Source organism: Sarcophilus harrisii, chromosome 2 (genome assembly GCF_902635505.1).
Source record: "Sarcophilus harrisii chromosome 2, mSarHar1.11, whole genome shotgun sequence".
Taxonomy (NCBI): Eukaryota; Metazoa; Chordata; class Mammalia; order Dasyuromorphia; family Dasyuridae; genus Sarcophilus; species Sarcophilus harrisii.
In genome coordinates, this window is record NC_045427.1 from 267,223,582 (window position 1) to 267,239,285 (window position 15,704).

At 35.6% G+C, this 15,704-nt stretch overlaps 1 protein-coding gene across 4 annotated transcripts in view; it reads left to right on the forward strand.

Annotated features, from left to right (window-relative positions):
* The window catches only part of SQOR (sulfide quinone oxidoreductase), a 72,693-nt gene that overhangs the window by 48,678 nt on the left and 8,311 nt on the right, over positions 1-15,704 (forward strand). For all 4 annotated transcript variants that reach the window (XM_031952243.1, XM_031952245.1, XM_031952244.1 and 1 more), the window contains exons 3-6: positions 713-883; positions 2,308-2,361; positions 12,285-12,479; positions 15,032-15,241. In XM_031952243.1, coding sequence (XP_031808103.1) covers positions 713-883; positions 2,308-2,361; positions 12,285-12,479; positions 15,032-15,241 — 630 coding nt within the window. The remainder of the gene's footprint in view (positions 1-712; positions 884-2,307; positions 2,362-12,284; positions 12,480-15,031; positions 15,242-15,704) is intronic.

Genomic DNA, 15,704 nt, shown 5'->3' on the forward strand with positions numbered 1-15,704 from the left:
GAAGCTCTGCTACCTGCAGCATGTATGATCTTGTCCCTTGCTCTTTTTGGGGAGTCTCAGATACATCATGTGTTTTTAAAAAGGGGTGGCTAATTTTTAGGTATCCCTGCCTATCTCTTTGATAGGTGACTATCAATGAATGAATCATAGGACTTAGAATGGTTTAAATCATATTACTTAGAGATCATCAAGAATGACCTCAGAGTTTTGCTGATAAGGTCACACAGCTAGCAAATAACAGAATCAGTACATGAATTTATTACCCTTACTTCCAAGGCCAAAGCCCTTTCACCTTACCAGATTGTTCTAGTGATGGGATGATTTCTAAGAACAATCCTAGCCAAATGTGAAAAAGGCTCTTCACCAGAAAGTTAATCACCATGGATTGGGTATTTTGGGGATCACAACAGCTATGAAGTCATCGGCTAAGTGATAGAAGATCTGAGATCCACAGAGAAGAGAATATCCATCTTGATGAAATCAGAGGTCTTGAAATATTACTGTATCAGGGAGTTTCTGTTGTAATTCTGTGGTTGGGAATATAGTTGTCTTTCAGGAAGCAATATCTAGGGGGTCCTATGGGCCTAATTTTCAGGAACTTTTCCTTGTGATCCATTTAAAAGATCAGTAATTAGTGCAAGGAGTTATCTTTTCTTCTACCCCTCTGGAACATACCTATTGAGAGGAATTCTTATATTATTTTGTTTTTTAGAAACATTTTTACCAGCCTATATGGACACTGGTGGGTGCTGGTGCCAAAAAGCTGTCATCATCCAGCCGTTCCATGGAAAAAGTTATTCCATCAGGAGTAGAATGGATCAAATCAAGAGTGAGAGAACTGGATCCAGACAAGAACCGCATCCGCATCGATGAAGGCAAAGAGGTAACTTATCCTTTCAAGGTCTTTCTGTCTCACTTGTTTTTCCCAGGATAATCTTCCTTTCATAGGTTAATACTGCCCTGCTTAATAACCTGAAATGACTCCCTATTGCCTATTAGATAACATTTAGACTTTTTTGTCTAGTATAATCCTACTTTTCCAGGCTCAGATCATATTATTCCCCTTTATGCACTCTATATCTTTTTTTTTTTTTTTTAATTTAATAGCCTTTTATTTACAGGATATATACATGGGTAACTTTACAGCATTAACAATTGCCAAACCTCTTGTTCCAATTTTTCACCTCTTACCCCCCCCCACCCCCTCCCCTAAATGGCAGGATGACTAGTAGATGTTAAATATATTAAAATATAACTTAGATACACAATAAGTATACATGACCAAAACATTATTTTGCTGTACAAAAAGAATCAGACTCTGAATTATTGTACAATTAGCTTGATGCACTCTATATCTTAACCAAGTTTAGGATACTCTATCTTCCAAATGTTCCCATACTCTTCCAGTCTCCACACCTTTGCTTACATGGTTTCCTATGCTTGGAAGATGTTTCTTTTCCCTCTTTGCCATTGAATTTTACTAGTTCTTTAAAAGTCCAGTTCATATGTCATTTCCTCCAGGAAGCTTTTCATATTTTCCTGTCAAGAATGACATCCCCCTTGAACCTCACTTTGGTTCTTAAAATGCATTTATCATGTAATCTTGCCTATTGGTTATCTCCTACACTCCTAAAAGCAAGTTGTTTCTGATGGATTGCTCTTAATAAGCTTCCATTTTCAAACTGAAACTACTTTAATCTCAATCACTTTAGAAAATAATGGTTCTGTTTCTGTCAACCACTCTGGGTCAATATAAAATTAGCATTCCCCAAAATCCACCTTTCCACCAAAATAGTTAAAATGAATTTTTTTGTTCCCAACAGAAAAGGGATACAAATGCAATGTATATTTTTATGGTAGGATAATGTAACTCATCACCCAATGATTATTAAAGAGCTGATAACTTGTTACTTAATTCAACTTCCAAGCCAGTAGGATTCTCCAACTATGATGGCCCAGCTCAGAGGTTACCTATATACCTATATACCTATATTCTCTCTCTCTCTCTTTCTCTCTCTCTCTCTCTCTCTCTCTCTCTCTCTTTCCTTTCCTCCCTCCCTCCCCTCTCTTTCTCTTTCTGCACACATGCACACACGCATCCCTATCCATTTCTTCCTTCCTTCCTTCCTTTTTTCTTTCCTTCCTTCCTTTTTTCCTTCCTTCCTTCCTTCCTTCCATCTATTCATCTTAGCATTCTGCAGAAGGCTATTTGTTCCTGAAACAATGTAACCCAATTCCATGAGTGCTGTCTGGTCTATTTTGTACCAAAGTTCTACTGTCTGAAATAACATTCTTTTTGTGTTATAGATTGCTTATAAATATCTCATCATTGCTCTTGGAATCAAGCTGGAATTTGAAAAGGTACGTCTTAAATGATTTTTCTGTTACAGAGATTCATTTATGACTATTAAGTCTAGATAGTATCTTTATGAAAGTTGATAATCTGAGAAATCTAAAATGAATATCCCTTCAGCTGTAATTGATAATCCAAATTTTTTCCACCCAGTTAAAATGTTAGATAAACATTTTGCCTATAGGTAAAAGTATCTTGTATATGAATAGAGGTTCAGATTTTCAACTGAAGTAAAGATTCGATAATTATGGAGAAACTACTTAAATGAAGATCTCTTCAGGAATAGCTGTGCAAATAATTTGCAAACAACTCACTATGGACCCTTAAACGCAGGATGAGTAATCACACCAATGCATTTTAAGTTATCTTTGGTTCTGTGTTATAAGGTATTGATATAATCTAAATGGATTCCCTAGTTCCTTTCTAACCTGAAGTTGGCCTAGATTCCAGGATTATAGAATCTTACTTCAGATAGCTTAAAGAAATTGTTGGGAATTACTGTGTCTAAATAATTGAAACATACTTCTCATGTAGATTACTGATAATGAATGGGTTATTAACAGTAAAACCAATGACTTCTTAATTTCTTTGAGAATGTCATAGATGTTATCTCAAGACAGTATTATCTATAAACTTAACATGATTCCATTTTTGCCATAACTAGGCATCTAGTTCAAGGTCAACCCTGAATCAGTGATTAAGTCTCTGAATATTAGAATAATGCTCATCTGAAACAAGTGAAGGAGATAAATTTTCAAGTGCAAATTTATGTTCCTGGAATGAATAAAGATCATTTCTGTGATGAGTTATTGAAGATGAGTTTATGATTGAACACTCTATGTAAAGCAAACTTCCTTAAAAATAGCTGTTGGAGAATGGTGTTGGATTTGACTTCTTCAAGACAGTTTTCTTCAAAACTTAATTGTTGGTTTTTGCCATAAGACAGGCATTTTTTCAAGGCTTCCAACCTTGCTTAGGGAAATCAGTGATTTAATCCTAAAAATGAGGCATCAATCTACCTGCCATCTTTGGAAACAAGATGAAAAGGAAGATAAATTCTTCAAAGATAGGGCAAATCAATTACATTTTTATTTATGTCTGACTAAACATTCAGGATGAGGTTATTGACCTGAGTATATGAGTTGAACCTCTCTATTTGTTGTACAGTGTACAAAGAGGTGCATATTTTAGTTCATATTTATTTATTTTTTTATTTAATAGCCTTTTATTTACAGGATATATACATGGGTAACTTTACAGCATTAACAATTGCCAAACCTCTTGTTCCAATTTTTCACCTCTTACCCCCCCACCCCCTCCCCTAGATGGCAGGATGACCAGTAGATGTTAAATACATTAAAATATAAATTAGATACACAATAAGTATACATGACCAAAACGTTATTTTGCTGTATAAAAAGAATCAGACTCTGAAATATTGTACAATTAGCTTGTGAAGGAAATCAAAAATGCAGGTGTACATAAATATAGGGATTGGGAATTCAATGTAATGGTTTTTAGTCATCTCCCAGAGTTCTTTTTCTGGGTATAGCTAGTTCAGTTCATTACTGCTCCATTAGAAATGATTTGGTTGATCTCGTTGCTGAGGATGGCCAGGTCCATCAGAACTGGTCATCATATAGTATTGTTGTTGAAGTATATAATGATCTCCTGGTCCTGCTCATTTCACTCAGCATCAGTTCGTGTAAGTCTCTCCAGGCCTTTCTGAAATCATCCTGTTGGTCATTTCTTACAGAACAGTAATATTCCATAATATTCATATACCACAATTTATTCAGCCATTCTCCAACTGATGGACATCCATTCAGTTTCCAGTTTTTAGCCACTACAAAAAGGGCTGCCACAAACATTCGTGCACATACAGGTCCCTTTCCCTTCTTTATAATCTCTTTGGGATATAATCCCAGTAGTAACACTGCTGGATCAAAGGGTATGCACAGTTTGATATTAGTTCATATTTATTAAGAATTTTTAAAAATAAGAAAAAGGAACCACACATACGTGTATACACACATTCATATGTATCAAACACACATATATATATATATACACATAAATACATATACATATATACACACACATATATTTAGAATTTCTAAAATTGGACTTGATACATTTCTAGAGAAAACTGAAGATTTGTGTATAGTTGAAAATAGTTTTCTCTAGAATGAAGTGAGCCCAAAGAGAACAATTTATACAATAAGAACAATATTTTAAAGATAAACAACTTAAAAAGATTTAACAACTCTGATGGGTGTCATGATAAACCAGTCTAGTGAACTGAAGTTAAATACACTGCTGCTCTCTTTCCAATGATGTGATGAATTTAAGAGCTGCAGAGAGAGGCATATATTTTCATGCACGGTCAATGTGAGAATTTATTTTTCTGGGCTTTATATGTTTGTAGTGAGGTATATTTTTTGTTGGCTTAATGGATAGGGCATTGTTATAAATGTACATTAGAATTAATTAATTAGAAAGATGTTTGCTACATAGAATAGAAATATTAGTAGCCATCTTACTGCTTGGTAAGTTGACTAACCATCAGTTTGTAATCACTAACATTTTCTTCTTCTAACTAAAGAGAAGAGAGATCATGGATACATCCAAACCATTATCTTACTGATTTATATTATGGTTTGGCAATGAAATTTGACAGTATAATTACTGTGACCCTGAGTGCTTAATGGACTGCTGCCTAGTGGGTTCTAAACTGTCACTAACAAGAGAACCAATATATCATAAATTGCCAAACAAGTCTTCTAAAGAATTTAGTATCAAGTTCTTACAGGATACCAATAAAAAACCTCTTGTCAAATTTCAAATGTTGGGAAGACTTCAAGTACAGTTCTGGCAATGATTGTTTGCTTATGAAGATGAACCTAGAAGCATATTGATTCTCTTTGCTAGTAGGCTAGCTCCTTGGCTGTAGCAATATGTGGGACAAAGAAAAATGTGAGGTAGCTTTTGTCCTGTATGATTCCTTCCTGTTTCTTTGGTGATGGAAGAGTGGCAAAAAAAGCAAGCAGAATACTGGTATTGAGATTCTCACAGATTTTAGGCTGTCTATAACCATTAATTTAATTGTTGGTACTCTAAGTGTTTTGATATTTCTCCAAATACCCCTAAGTGGATATCTCATTGAAGGAATTGAATTGTGTTAATCTTGACATTCTGATTATAAATGAAAACAGAAGACAGATGGAATTTTCATTTAAATGGAACAAGGGAGTACCAAATAAAGGAGTTAGCAGAATTGGTTTGGTTGCTTATCCAAAGAAACATTATTTTAAGGGACATTTGACTATTTCATTGCAAAAAGATTACCATGAAAATCTTATCTGCCAACTTTTGTTGTGGAGGATTAAAAAGCAGAGAAATTAAATTTACTTTCAGATCCTAGCTCTGCTAATTCCTATTTGTGTTATTGAAGGTAAGTTTCTAGGACTCGGTTTCTTCATCTGTGAAATGGAGAATTGGGACCAAGTGAGGACTAAAGCTCTCTTTAGCTTTAAATGGCAGAGTGGTTAGAGTGTTGGATCTGGAGTTTGGGTGACTTATCTTGCTGAGTTCAAATCTGGTCTCTGATACTTACTGACTGTGTGATCCTGGGCAAGTCACTTAAATATTTTTGTCTCAGTTTCCTCATCTGTAAAATGAGATAGAGAAGGAAATGGAAAAACGTTTATTCCAGTATCTTTCCCAAGAAAATCCCAAATGGGTTCTGAAGAATCAGAACTGAAAATGACTGAACAATAACAAAAGAATTATAGAGTAGTTATTTGGTCTAGATTCTTGATTTCAGTTGGATGAATGTAAAATCCAATGAAGAACAGGCATGTGTTTTCCTAAATATTTTTAAAGGATTTATGCTTCTTAGTCTTCCTTAGGCATCATTCTCTTTAATTTCTCTGATGATCCAAAAAAATCCAAGTAAATCTAATTATATCCAATTGAAATATCTTCTGTTTTTTTAAAAATGTAAATCCATTTCCCCTTTCCCACTCTAATGTAGACAAATTGCTCAGAATCTTCTTCATAGTCAGACAAGTGGCAGAGTATAGAGTATAGTGGTTAGAATATTGAACCTGGACTAGGATGGCCTGAGTGTCCAACTCAGACACTAAGATGTATGATCCTGGATAAATAACCTCTGCCTGCCTCAGTTTCCTTAACTGTAAAATGAAGAGAAGATTAGCACCTCTTTCAGGGTTACAAGATATTTGTAAATTGCTTAGTGACGTTCCTGGAATATATTAGGTATTTCATAAACACTTGTTTTGTTTCTTCCCAAAAAATGCTTTTTAAACTTGAAGTAATCAACTTCCTCTTAGCTTTAGAGGCAGTATGGCATAATAGAAATAATGCTGAATTTGGAGCCAGAGAAATTCGACTATGAATCTATGATTCTTTTCTCTAGAACATTTTCTATTCCATTTTTCTATTTTCTTTTTTTTCTATTACATTAACTTTTGCTCATAGGACAAAAACAGTTTTTATACCCTTTAAATCTTCTTTGTCATCCATCTTTTTAAAAAAATCCATTTATTTATTTATTATAGCTTTTTATATACAAAATATATGCATGGGTAATTTTTCAACATTGACCCTTGCAAAAACTTCTGTTTCAACATTCCCCCCTTCCCTCCACCTCCTCTCCTAGGTCATCCATCTTTAAAGCTCTTATTTCTACACATCCTTCTTTTTTTTATTATAGCTTTTTATTTACAAAATATATGTATGGGTAATTTTTCAGCACTGACAATTTCAAAACCTTTTGTTCCAATTTTTCCCCTCCTCTTCCCCTTCCCCAGATGGCAGGTAGATCAATACATATTAAATATGTTAAAGTATATGTTAAATACAATATATGTATACCTGTCCATACAGTTATTTTGCTGCATAAGAAGAATCGGACTTTGAAATAGTGTACAATTAACCTGTGAAGGAAATAAAAAAATGCAAGTGGACAAGAACAGAGGGATTGGGAATTCTATGTAGTGGTTCACATACATTTCCCAGAGTTCTTTCACTGGGTGTAGCTGGTTCTATTCATTATTAAACAAATGGAACTGATTTGGTTCATCTCATTGTTGAAGAGAGCCATGTCCATCGATCTTTGTATAGTCTTGTTGTTGCTCTGTATAATGATCTCCTGGTCCTGCTTGTTTCACTCAGCATCAGTTCATGTAAGTCTCTCCAGGCCTTTCTGAAATCATCCTGCTGCTCATTTCTTACAGAACAATAATATTCCATAACATTCATATACCACAATTTATTCAGTCATTCTCCAACTGATGGGCATCCACTCAGTTTACAGTTTCTGGCCACTACAAAGAGACCTGCCACAAACATTCTTGCATATACAGGTCCCTTTCCCTTCTTTAAAATCTCTTTGGGATATAAGCCCAGTAGTAACCCTGCTGGATCAAAGTTTGATAACGTTTTGAGCATTGTTCCAAATTGCTCTCCAGAATGGCTGGATGTATTCACAATTCCACCAACAATGGTCTACACATCCTTCTTAAAAAGTATGTTATTAGGGGCAGCAAGGTGGTGTAGTAGATAGAACACCAGTCCTGTAATCAGGAGAACCTGAGTTCAAATGTGACCTTAGATACTTAACATGTCCTAGCTGTGTGACCCTGGGCACTTAACCCAACTTGCCTCAGCAAAAAAAAAAAAAAGGAAAAAAGAAAAAAAGCATGTAATCAGATTCTTACCTGGTACTCTAATAGAAATCTTAATAATGCAAAGAATTAAGGAATTTTTTTTCTTGTTTCTTGCACTTCCTATTTCTTAGTGTTACAAGTACTAGGATGTGTCTATCACATTTGACCAAAGTTTTATTTTTATTTTTTGGCAAATTTTAAAAAATTAATTTATTGTTAAATTTTAAATTCTGAATTGTTTACCTCCCTCATTCTCTTTCCATATTGCATTAGAGAAGATTTTTGATATAGATTTATAAATATATATAAAACCATACAATGCATACTTCTATTTATAGTTTTTTTTCTCTGGAGGTAGACAACATATTCCTTCATAGGTCTTTTATAGTGATTTGGACAATTATAGTGCTCAGAATAACCTTATTATTTCCAATTATTCTTTGAACAATATTGTTGTTACCAAATACAACATTCTCTTGGCTCTGCTCACTTCACTTGTCATTATTTCATGCATATTTTTATTTGTTAAGGTGTGGCATAAAAGGGATATGCTGGAGGCTGCTCTTATTGACTCCAGAGTTATGACTATTAAAAAGGTTTGAGAGACATAGTTTTTACATAACTTAATAATTTTCTTGATGAAACTAAGGCAGATAATTAGTGAAAGGATGATCATTTACTGGTCTCTCTTAGACCAAAGGCAATCATGATAGTGGAATCATAAATTTATATGCCCTTCAAAACAATAGGTTATCTATCAAACAGTAATCAAATTTAATTGGTTAATATAATTGGAGGTGGACTATATTAAAATGACTATTTGAATATCTCTCTTTTTTTCCTCCTAGTGGCAATTAGGGTTAAATGGTTTGCTCAGGATCACATAGCTAGTTGTGTTAAATGTCTGAGGTTGCATCAGGGCCAGTGCTCTATCCACTATCCCATCTAGCTGCCTTCTCAAGGAAGCCTGCTAAGGAGCAGGACATAGTGGGTTTCCCCACTCTAGATTAAATCCTTGCAAGACTGAGTGGCATCTGTCTCAGACAAAAGGAAGTAAATGCAATCTCATTATCAGTAATATCCTTCAAGAAAAGGGAACTTTTTAAAATGAGAAATTTAGAAAAGAGTGGAGAGCCTCTGAATCTCCCCAAGATATGGGTTATTAACAATCATTTCTCACAGAGCCAATTGTTAAATTTTTAGCATGAGCATTTATACTTCAGAAACTGACAAACAGTACAAATCAGGGTTTGCTTTATTGTTTTGTTGATTGTTTAGGTGTAAGAAAGTGATGGGTAAAATGATGCAGATTAAACTTAAAAGTGTGTGTTACATACTTTTATTTCCCCTTGAAGAGCTAATTGATTTGCCAGAACAGTTCTGCATAAGGCACACATGGACCTTGTAACATCTTTCTTTATTCTCAGGTCCTTTTGACTAAGGAATAGTAGTTTCATCTCCTGTTGGTTTATTATTCACTTCAAAGTGAACCTTTTTCAAGACTGACGCCAGTGAATGGGGGAGACTATAGGAATATAACATAAATTGTAATATTGCACAAACCATATTTGCTGTGTTGATTGACTCTGCTAATCTTCTTTTTCTCTTTTTTATTTGTTACAAAAGAGTGCCTCACTAGATCAGGAAATGGGAATGAATATGATGAATAAATAAAAGATAGCAATGAATTTTTTTTAGTGGTGTCAGTGGATCAAAGTTAAGTACGCCTGAGAGATATGGAACAAAGAGTTTAGAAGGGAAAGTTGACAATAACAAAAAAGGAAGTGGAATTATTTTTCTTTTTATCCTTTTTTTTTTTTTTTTTTTAAAGCAATTAGGGTTAAAGGACTTGCCCAGAGTGGCCCAAATGATACTTATCTGAGATTGAATTTGAACTCAGATTTTCCTGATTCTAGGGCCAGTGCTTTATTGCTCCCCAGCCTTAATCACTGAATCTGTCAAACTGAGACCTGTTGAAGACCTTAGCTTAAAAAGGCCAAGGTCTCCCATTGCATCCAGGACTGTCTCCAATTGTTCTGATCTATATCTGGCCACTGGACCCAGATGTTCTGGAGAGGAAAGTGAGGCAAGTGACCTTCCACAGCCCTTCCTCACTTCAATCATTTGCACATCATGGCAGCATCTCCCTGATTTTATGTTCCTCTTCCAGAACGAAGGACAAACAGTAACAATGACAACAGCAACCTGCCCTTTAGGGAATGGAATTTGAAGTGAACTTTCAGAAGAAAAATGTGATTTTATAGCAAAGAACCCAGGTTGAAGGTCAAGAGACTTGATTTTTTAGGCCTAGTTCTGCCACTATTCAAACTATATGATTCTGATTTAAAGAAAAAACTTTCTTTAGTTGTAAAATTGGATTAATTAGTACTGTGACCTGTTAAGCTGCTTGAACTCAGAAAACATATAACAGTAAGGGTTAATACATACTGGGGTTGGGTTAATAAAACAGGAGATAGTTGAAGTTCCTTCCCTGGGAATCTTTAGGGATAACAAGAAAAATACTGGTTGGTCTGGGAGGACTCCATGTAGTAGAGCCTTTATATGGTGGCAGGAGAGTGGGCCCAGGTGGCCTTTGGGAGAAAGGAGAATTTTTCTAATCTGGTGATTGTGTTGCTCAGGAGCTGATCTTTCTCTGACAGGGAAGAAGAACACTTATGTTCCATAAATTAATCTATGGCATTTTAGTTGGACCCTGGAACTTTTTAAACTTTTTAGAGGTGTTCAGCTATGGTTTGTTATGCCCAACAAGCAGAGGCTTAAGCTCACTACAATGACACAGAGCTATTTTAAATGGAAAAACAGGCATCCACGTGATTTCCTGTCATATCTGTGTACTTCTTCCAAGGAAACAACTGGTTTTATTTTTTCACAACGAGCAGTACAGATGGTTTCTTGATCTGTGTTTTGACAAAGAATTTGAGCTCAATGTAACTTTTTAGGTTCAGAAAATCTAGGTTTAAACTCATTCAATTCTAATTTTCTACCATCTCTTAGTATGACACAGTCAGGTTTTAAGAGCTCTCCTCTTTACTCCCCTTCCATAAAATGCATATAATACTGGCCTGGGGCCAAAGCATTTTTTTTTTGTGTGTGTGTGTGTGAACTTCCAGAAGCTATGCCCTTGTTATCCTCATCTTCACCCAGGATATTTTCTCCTCACCCTTCCTGCTTATGATTCTTGTCCCCTGTTTTCTCCCTCTTGTTTTGAGAAGCATAATCAAATTAACACTGTTATAGCTTCTGAGAACAGGGCAAGAACTTGGATGGAGCCTACTGGTCTGCTCCTTATCTCTGTGACTTTCCTGACCGGATTTTCCTTCCCTAGTCACTATTCCATTAGATAGTTTTGGTTTCTGTTTATAGTACAGTACTACTACATATAGTGAGCATCAATGCATGTCTTATATTGAATGTTCATGGAAAATAAAGTAGAAATGCGATCTTAACTTACTGTTGTTCATCCTTTTTTTTTTTTTTTTTTTTTTCCCCCTGAGGCAATCAGGGTTATGTGACTTGCCCAGGGTCACACAGTCAGGAATTGTTAAGTGTCTGAGACCAGATTTGAACTCAGGTCCTCCTGACTTCAGGATTGGTGCTCTATTCACTGCAGCACCTAAGCTGCCCCTCATCCTTCTTCTTCTTTTTTTTTTTTTTACTTATAGCTTTTTATTTACAAAACATATACACAGGTAGCTTTTCAACATTGACCCATGCAAAATCTTTGGGGAACCCCACCAACATCTGGGATAGGTAGTCAGCAGGGGACTTCCCCTTCTTTCCCCCACCCCCTCCCCTAGATGGCAGGCAGTTCAATACATGTTAAATATGTTAAAGTATATGTCAAATACAATATATGTATACATATTTATACAGTTAACTTGCTGCATGAGAAAGATCTCATCCTTCATTCTTAAAGAGGACCAATGACATTATAAAAGTATTGTCTTGACTCGTATGTGAATTGGATTTAATTGAGGCAGGGCTCTGCTAGGTCATCAACCTCACTTTCTCCACCAGAGTCATTGAAGTCCAATGACAGGACAGAAGTCACGGTGACTGCCAGTGGTCCAGGTTGCAGTGGATGACCTTATTTTAAATTAAGATCTTTCCCTAACCTCAGTTAGTCTGAGGGCAATTATGGTATAGTATATATGCTCAAACTTGAGAGAGTACCTTTGTCTTGTTTTGTTTGACCTTTTTTGTCCAATTTGTTTCAGATCAAAGGTTTGCCTGAAGGATTTAGATATCCTAAAATAGGTTCTAATTATTCCCTTGTAACTGTGGAGAAAACATGGAAGGCTCTGCAGGGCTTCAAGGAGGGCAATGCAATCTTCACTTTCCCAAATACTCCAATTAAGTGTGCAGGAGCACCACAGAAGATCATGTATTTGGCGGACGCCTACTTGAGGAAGGTATGTTTCATTTCTAAGGTTGAGAGAGTGATTTGTAGTAAGCCCCTTAAGACCAAGGACAGTGACTTAATAACGAACATTTTCAATCCCCTGTACTTAACAACATTAGGAAACATATATATATATACAGAGAGAGAGAGAGAGAGAGAGAGAGAGAGAGAGAGAGAGAGAGAGAGAAGAAGGAGGAGAGAGATAGGGAGGTGAATGCAAAATCTATTCAAAATAAATAACTAAATAATTGGGAATGGCAGCATTAATATCCTGAGAAATCTAGGATAAGTATGTATATGTAAATGATCCTTCTCTGACTGGGGAAAAGAGCACTCATGTTTCTTAATTTTATCTGTGGCATTTAGTAGGAGCCTTTTAAACTTTCGGAGGGTATTTAATATCTTTACTTCACTCTGATTTGTTACTGCCTACCAAAGAGGGACTTTGAGTTCATAATAAGGAAGCGCAATTCTAAAGGAAAAATAGGCATCTAACTTTCTTGCCACCAAGGCCATGAACATAATATGTTGTCTCCTCAGGAGGCATTTGTATGTGATTGTAAAAAGATTATGAATTTAAAAATTATCAACTTTAATATTTCCCTATACAAAAGATAGTAAAAGATAATTACACATGGAATTATGAATATACCATGGGTCACTATTTTTAAAAATACAAAAATTTTACTGTGTAATTTGTATTTTAAAAGAGATTTGATGCTCTCAGGGGAAAAAAAAACGCAGAAAGTCCTTCATGAATAAAGTGAAATGCTATTCTCAGTAGTATAATCATCTATAACTACTCTGAAGGAATTATGATGAAAAATCCTATCCATTATCCAGAGAAGGAACTGATTGTGTCTGAAAACAAATTGAAGCATTCTCTCTCTCTCTCTGCTTCTAAACTTAATTTTTCTTAAGGCTTTTTATTTTCACTAGAGTGGGAGATCTATATTTTCTTTCATAATTTGACTTTTATAGAAATGTTTTGCATAACTTCACATGTGGTTTCTTAATATTGGGTGGGGATAAGGGAGAGAACTTAGAACTCAAAATCTGAAAAAACAAATGTAAAATAATTTTGAACTGGGGGAAATTATTAAATAAGTTAATTAAAATAAATTTTAAAAAGAAATTTGGGAGAGAAAGGGTAAAGGAATGAATGGAAAAAAGTTGAATTTTAGGTAATTACCAGTTCTTCTCAAAGATATAGATAATCACATACTTTGCCAAATATGGCATGATCTGTGGACAAAAATATTTATGCAGTTACTGCTGACTAAGAAACTATTTGGCACTGTAGTTGGATTTTGGAATTTGGAATGAGAAAGACCTGAATTTAAACCCTGCTTCAAACATTAGCTAGCTTTGTGATTCTGGATCTCATTTTCTTCTCCTTCTCCTTCTCCTTCTCATTCTTCTCCTTCTCCTTCTCCTTCTCCTTCTCCTTCTCCTTCTCCTTCTCCTTCTTCTTCTTCTCCTTTTCCTTCTCCTCCTTCTCCTTCAACTTCTCCTTCTTCTCCTCCTTCTCCTTCTCCTTCTCCTTCTCCTTCTCCTTCTTCTCCTTCTCCTTCTCCTTCTCCTTCTCCTCCTCCTTCTCCTCCTCCTTCTCTTCCTTCTCCTCCTTCCCTTTCTCCCTTCTCCTCCTTCCCCTTCTCCCTTCTCCCTTCTTCTTCTTTTTCTTTTTTCTTCTTTCTTCTTCTTCCTTCTTTTTTTTCTTGAGGCAATTGGGATTAAGTGATTTGCCCAGGGTCACACAGCCAGGAAATGTTAAGTATCTAAGGCCAGATTTGAACTCAGGTCCTCCTGACTTGAGGGCTGGTGCTCTATCTACTACATCAACTAGCTGCTCCTAGCTATGTGATTCTGGACAAGTTATTTAGCATCTCTATATCTGTTTCCTCATCAGTAAAATTGGAATGTTAATACCTACTTTTCTGGTTATTGTGAATGAATTATTATATATAAAACATATGCAAATATGCTGTGTAAGCCTGAAGATATATATATATATACATATAGTTATTATTTATAATAATTATAATAATTTTTGTTTTTGGCACAAATATGGCTTATAATTTTAGAAATGTGATGGTTTTGTATATGTGAGGTCTTTGACTAGGCTTGGGTTGATTTTGATATTCCAAACAGCTTATAGCACCTCTACCCACTTTGGGTTTTGGGAGAGAATACCATCTCCTTTGGTATTGACAAAGGTAATTCCAAATTTATATTCCTTCTTGTTAATACCTTATCTGTTTTTATTTCTAGCCTGTGCTAATAGTTTATCATTTCCTAACACTGGGCATTTCTAGTTCAAACCTTCAACTTTATTGCCTTCACTTTTGACCCCATCCCATGTTCTCACTCAACTACCATATTGTTAGTAGAGAGTAAAATGAGAGCAGAAGGTCATAACACTTGTCAGGTACAAAAGTCACAATGACAGGACTTAAATCTTATGAGAAAACTAGACTCTTCTTCAAAGAGAGACAGCAGCAGTGCCAGTTCATTCTTGATAGTTACTGGTCACACATGCCCTTCTCCATTTTTTTTCCTCAGACAGGAAAGCGAGAGAATGCCAATATAATTTTCAACACTTCCTTGGGAGCCATTTTTGGGGTTAAGAAATATGCAGAAGCCCTGGAAGAAATTATCAAGGCCAGGAACATCAATGTGAATTATCGTCAAAACCTTATTGAAGTTTTGCCAGAAAAACATGAGGCGGTGTTTGAGGACTTGGACAATCCTGGAAAGACCAACGTGATTTCAGTGAGTAGCCCCTTTCACTCTTGAGAGGCTCTTGTAGAATCCCCTCCACAGTTGGACCCGAACCACTTTTTATATCCTGCCTTAGATACCAGCTTAACATCTATGAACCTCAGTTTTTCACCTATCAGATACAGCTAACAGTAGCAGCTATCTTTTAGGGGCAGGTGAGGATCAAATGAGATAATTTATCCAATAGGAGAAGGGGAGGGTAATTTATAAATATCTTTGAATACCAAACAGATTTTTTTATTCGGTTCTGGAGTTGATAGAAAACCAATGGAGTTTGAATAGAGAGGAGACAATAGTAAGACCTATGTTTTAGGAAGACCATTCTCATAGTTGAATGGTAGGATGGGAATGAATAGGTTTTTGGAATAGTCCAGGCATAAAGGCCTGTACCAGGGTAGTGACAGTGTTAGAGGGGAGAAGTGGACATTAGGAGGGAATCTTAGGAAGGTAAAAT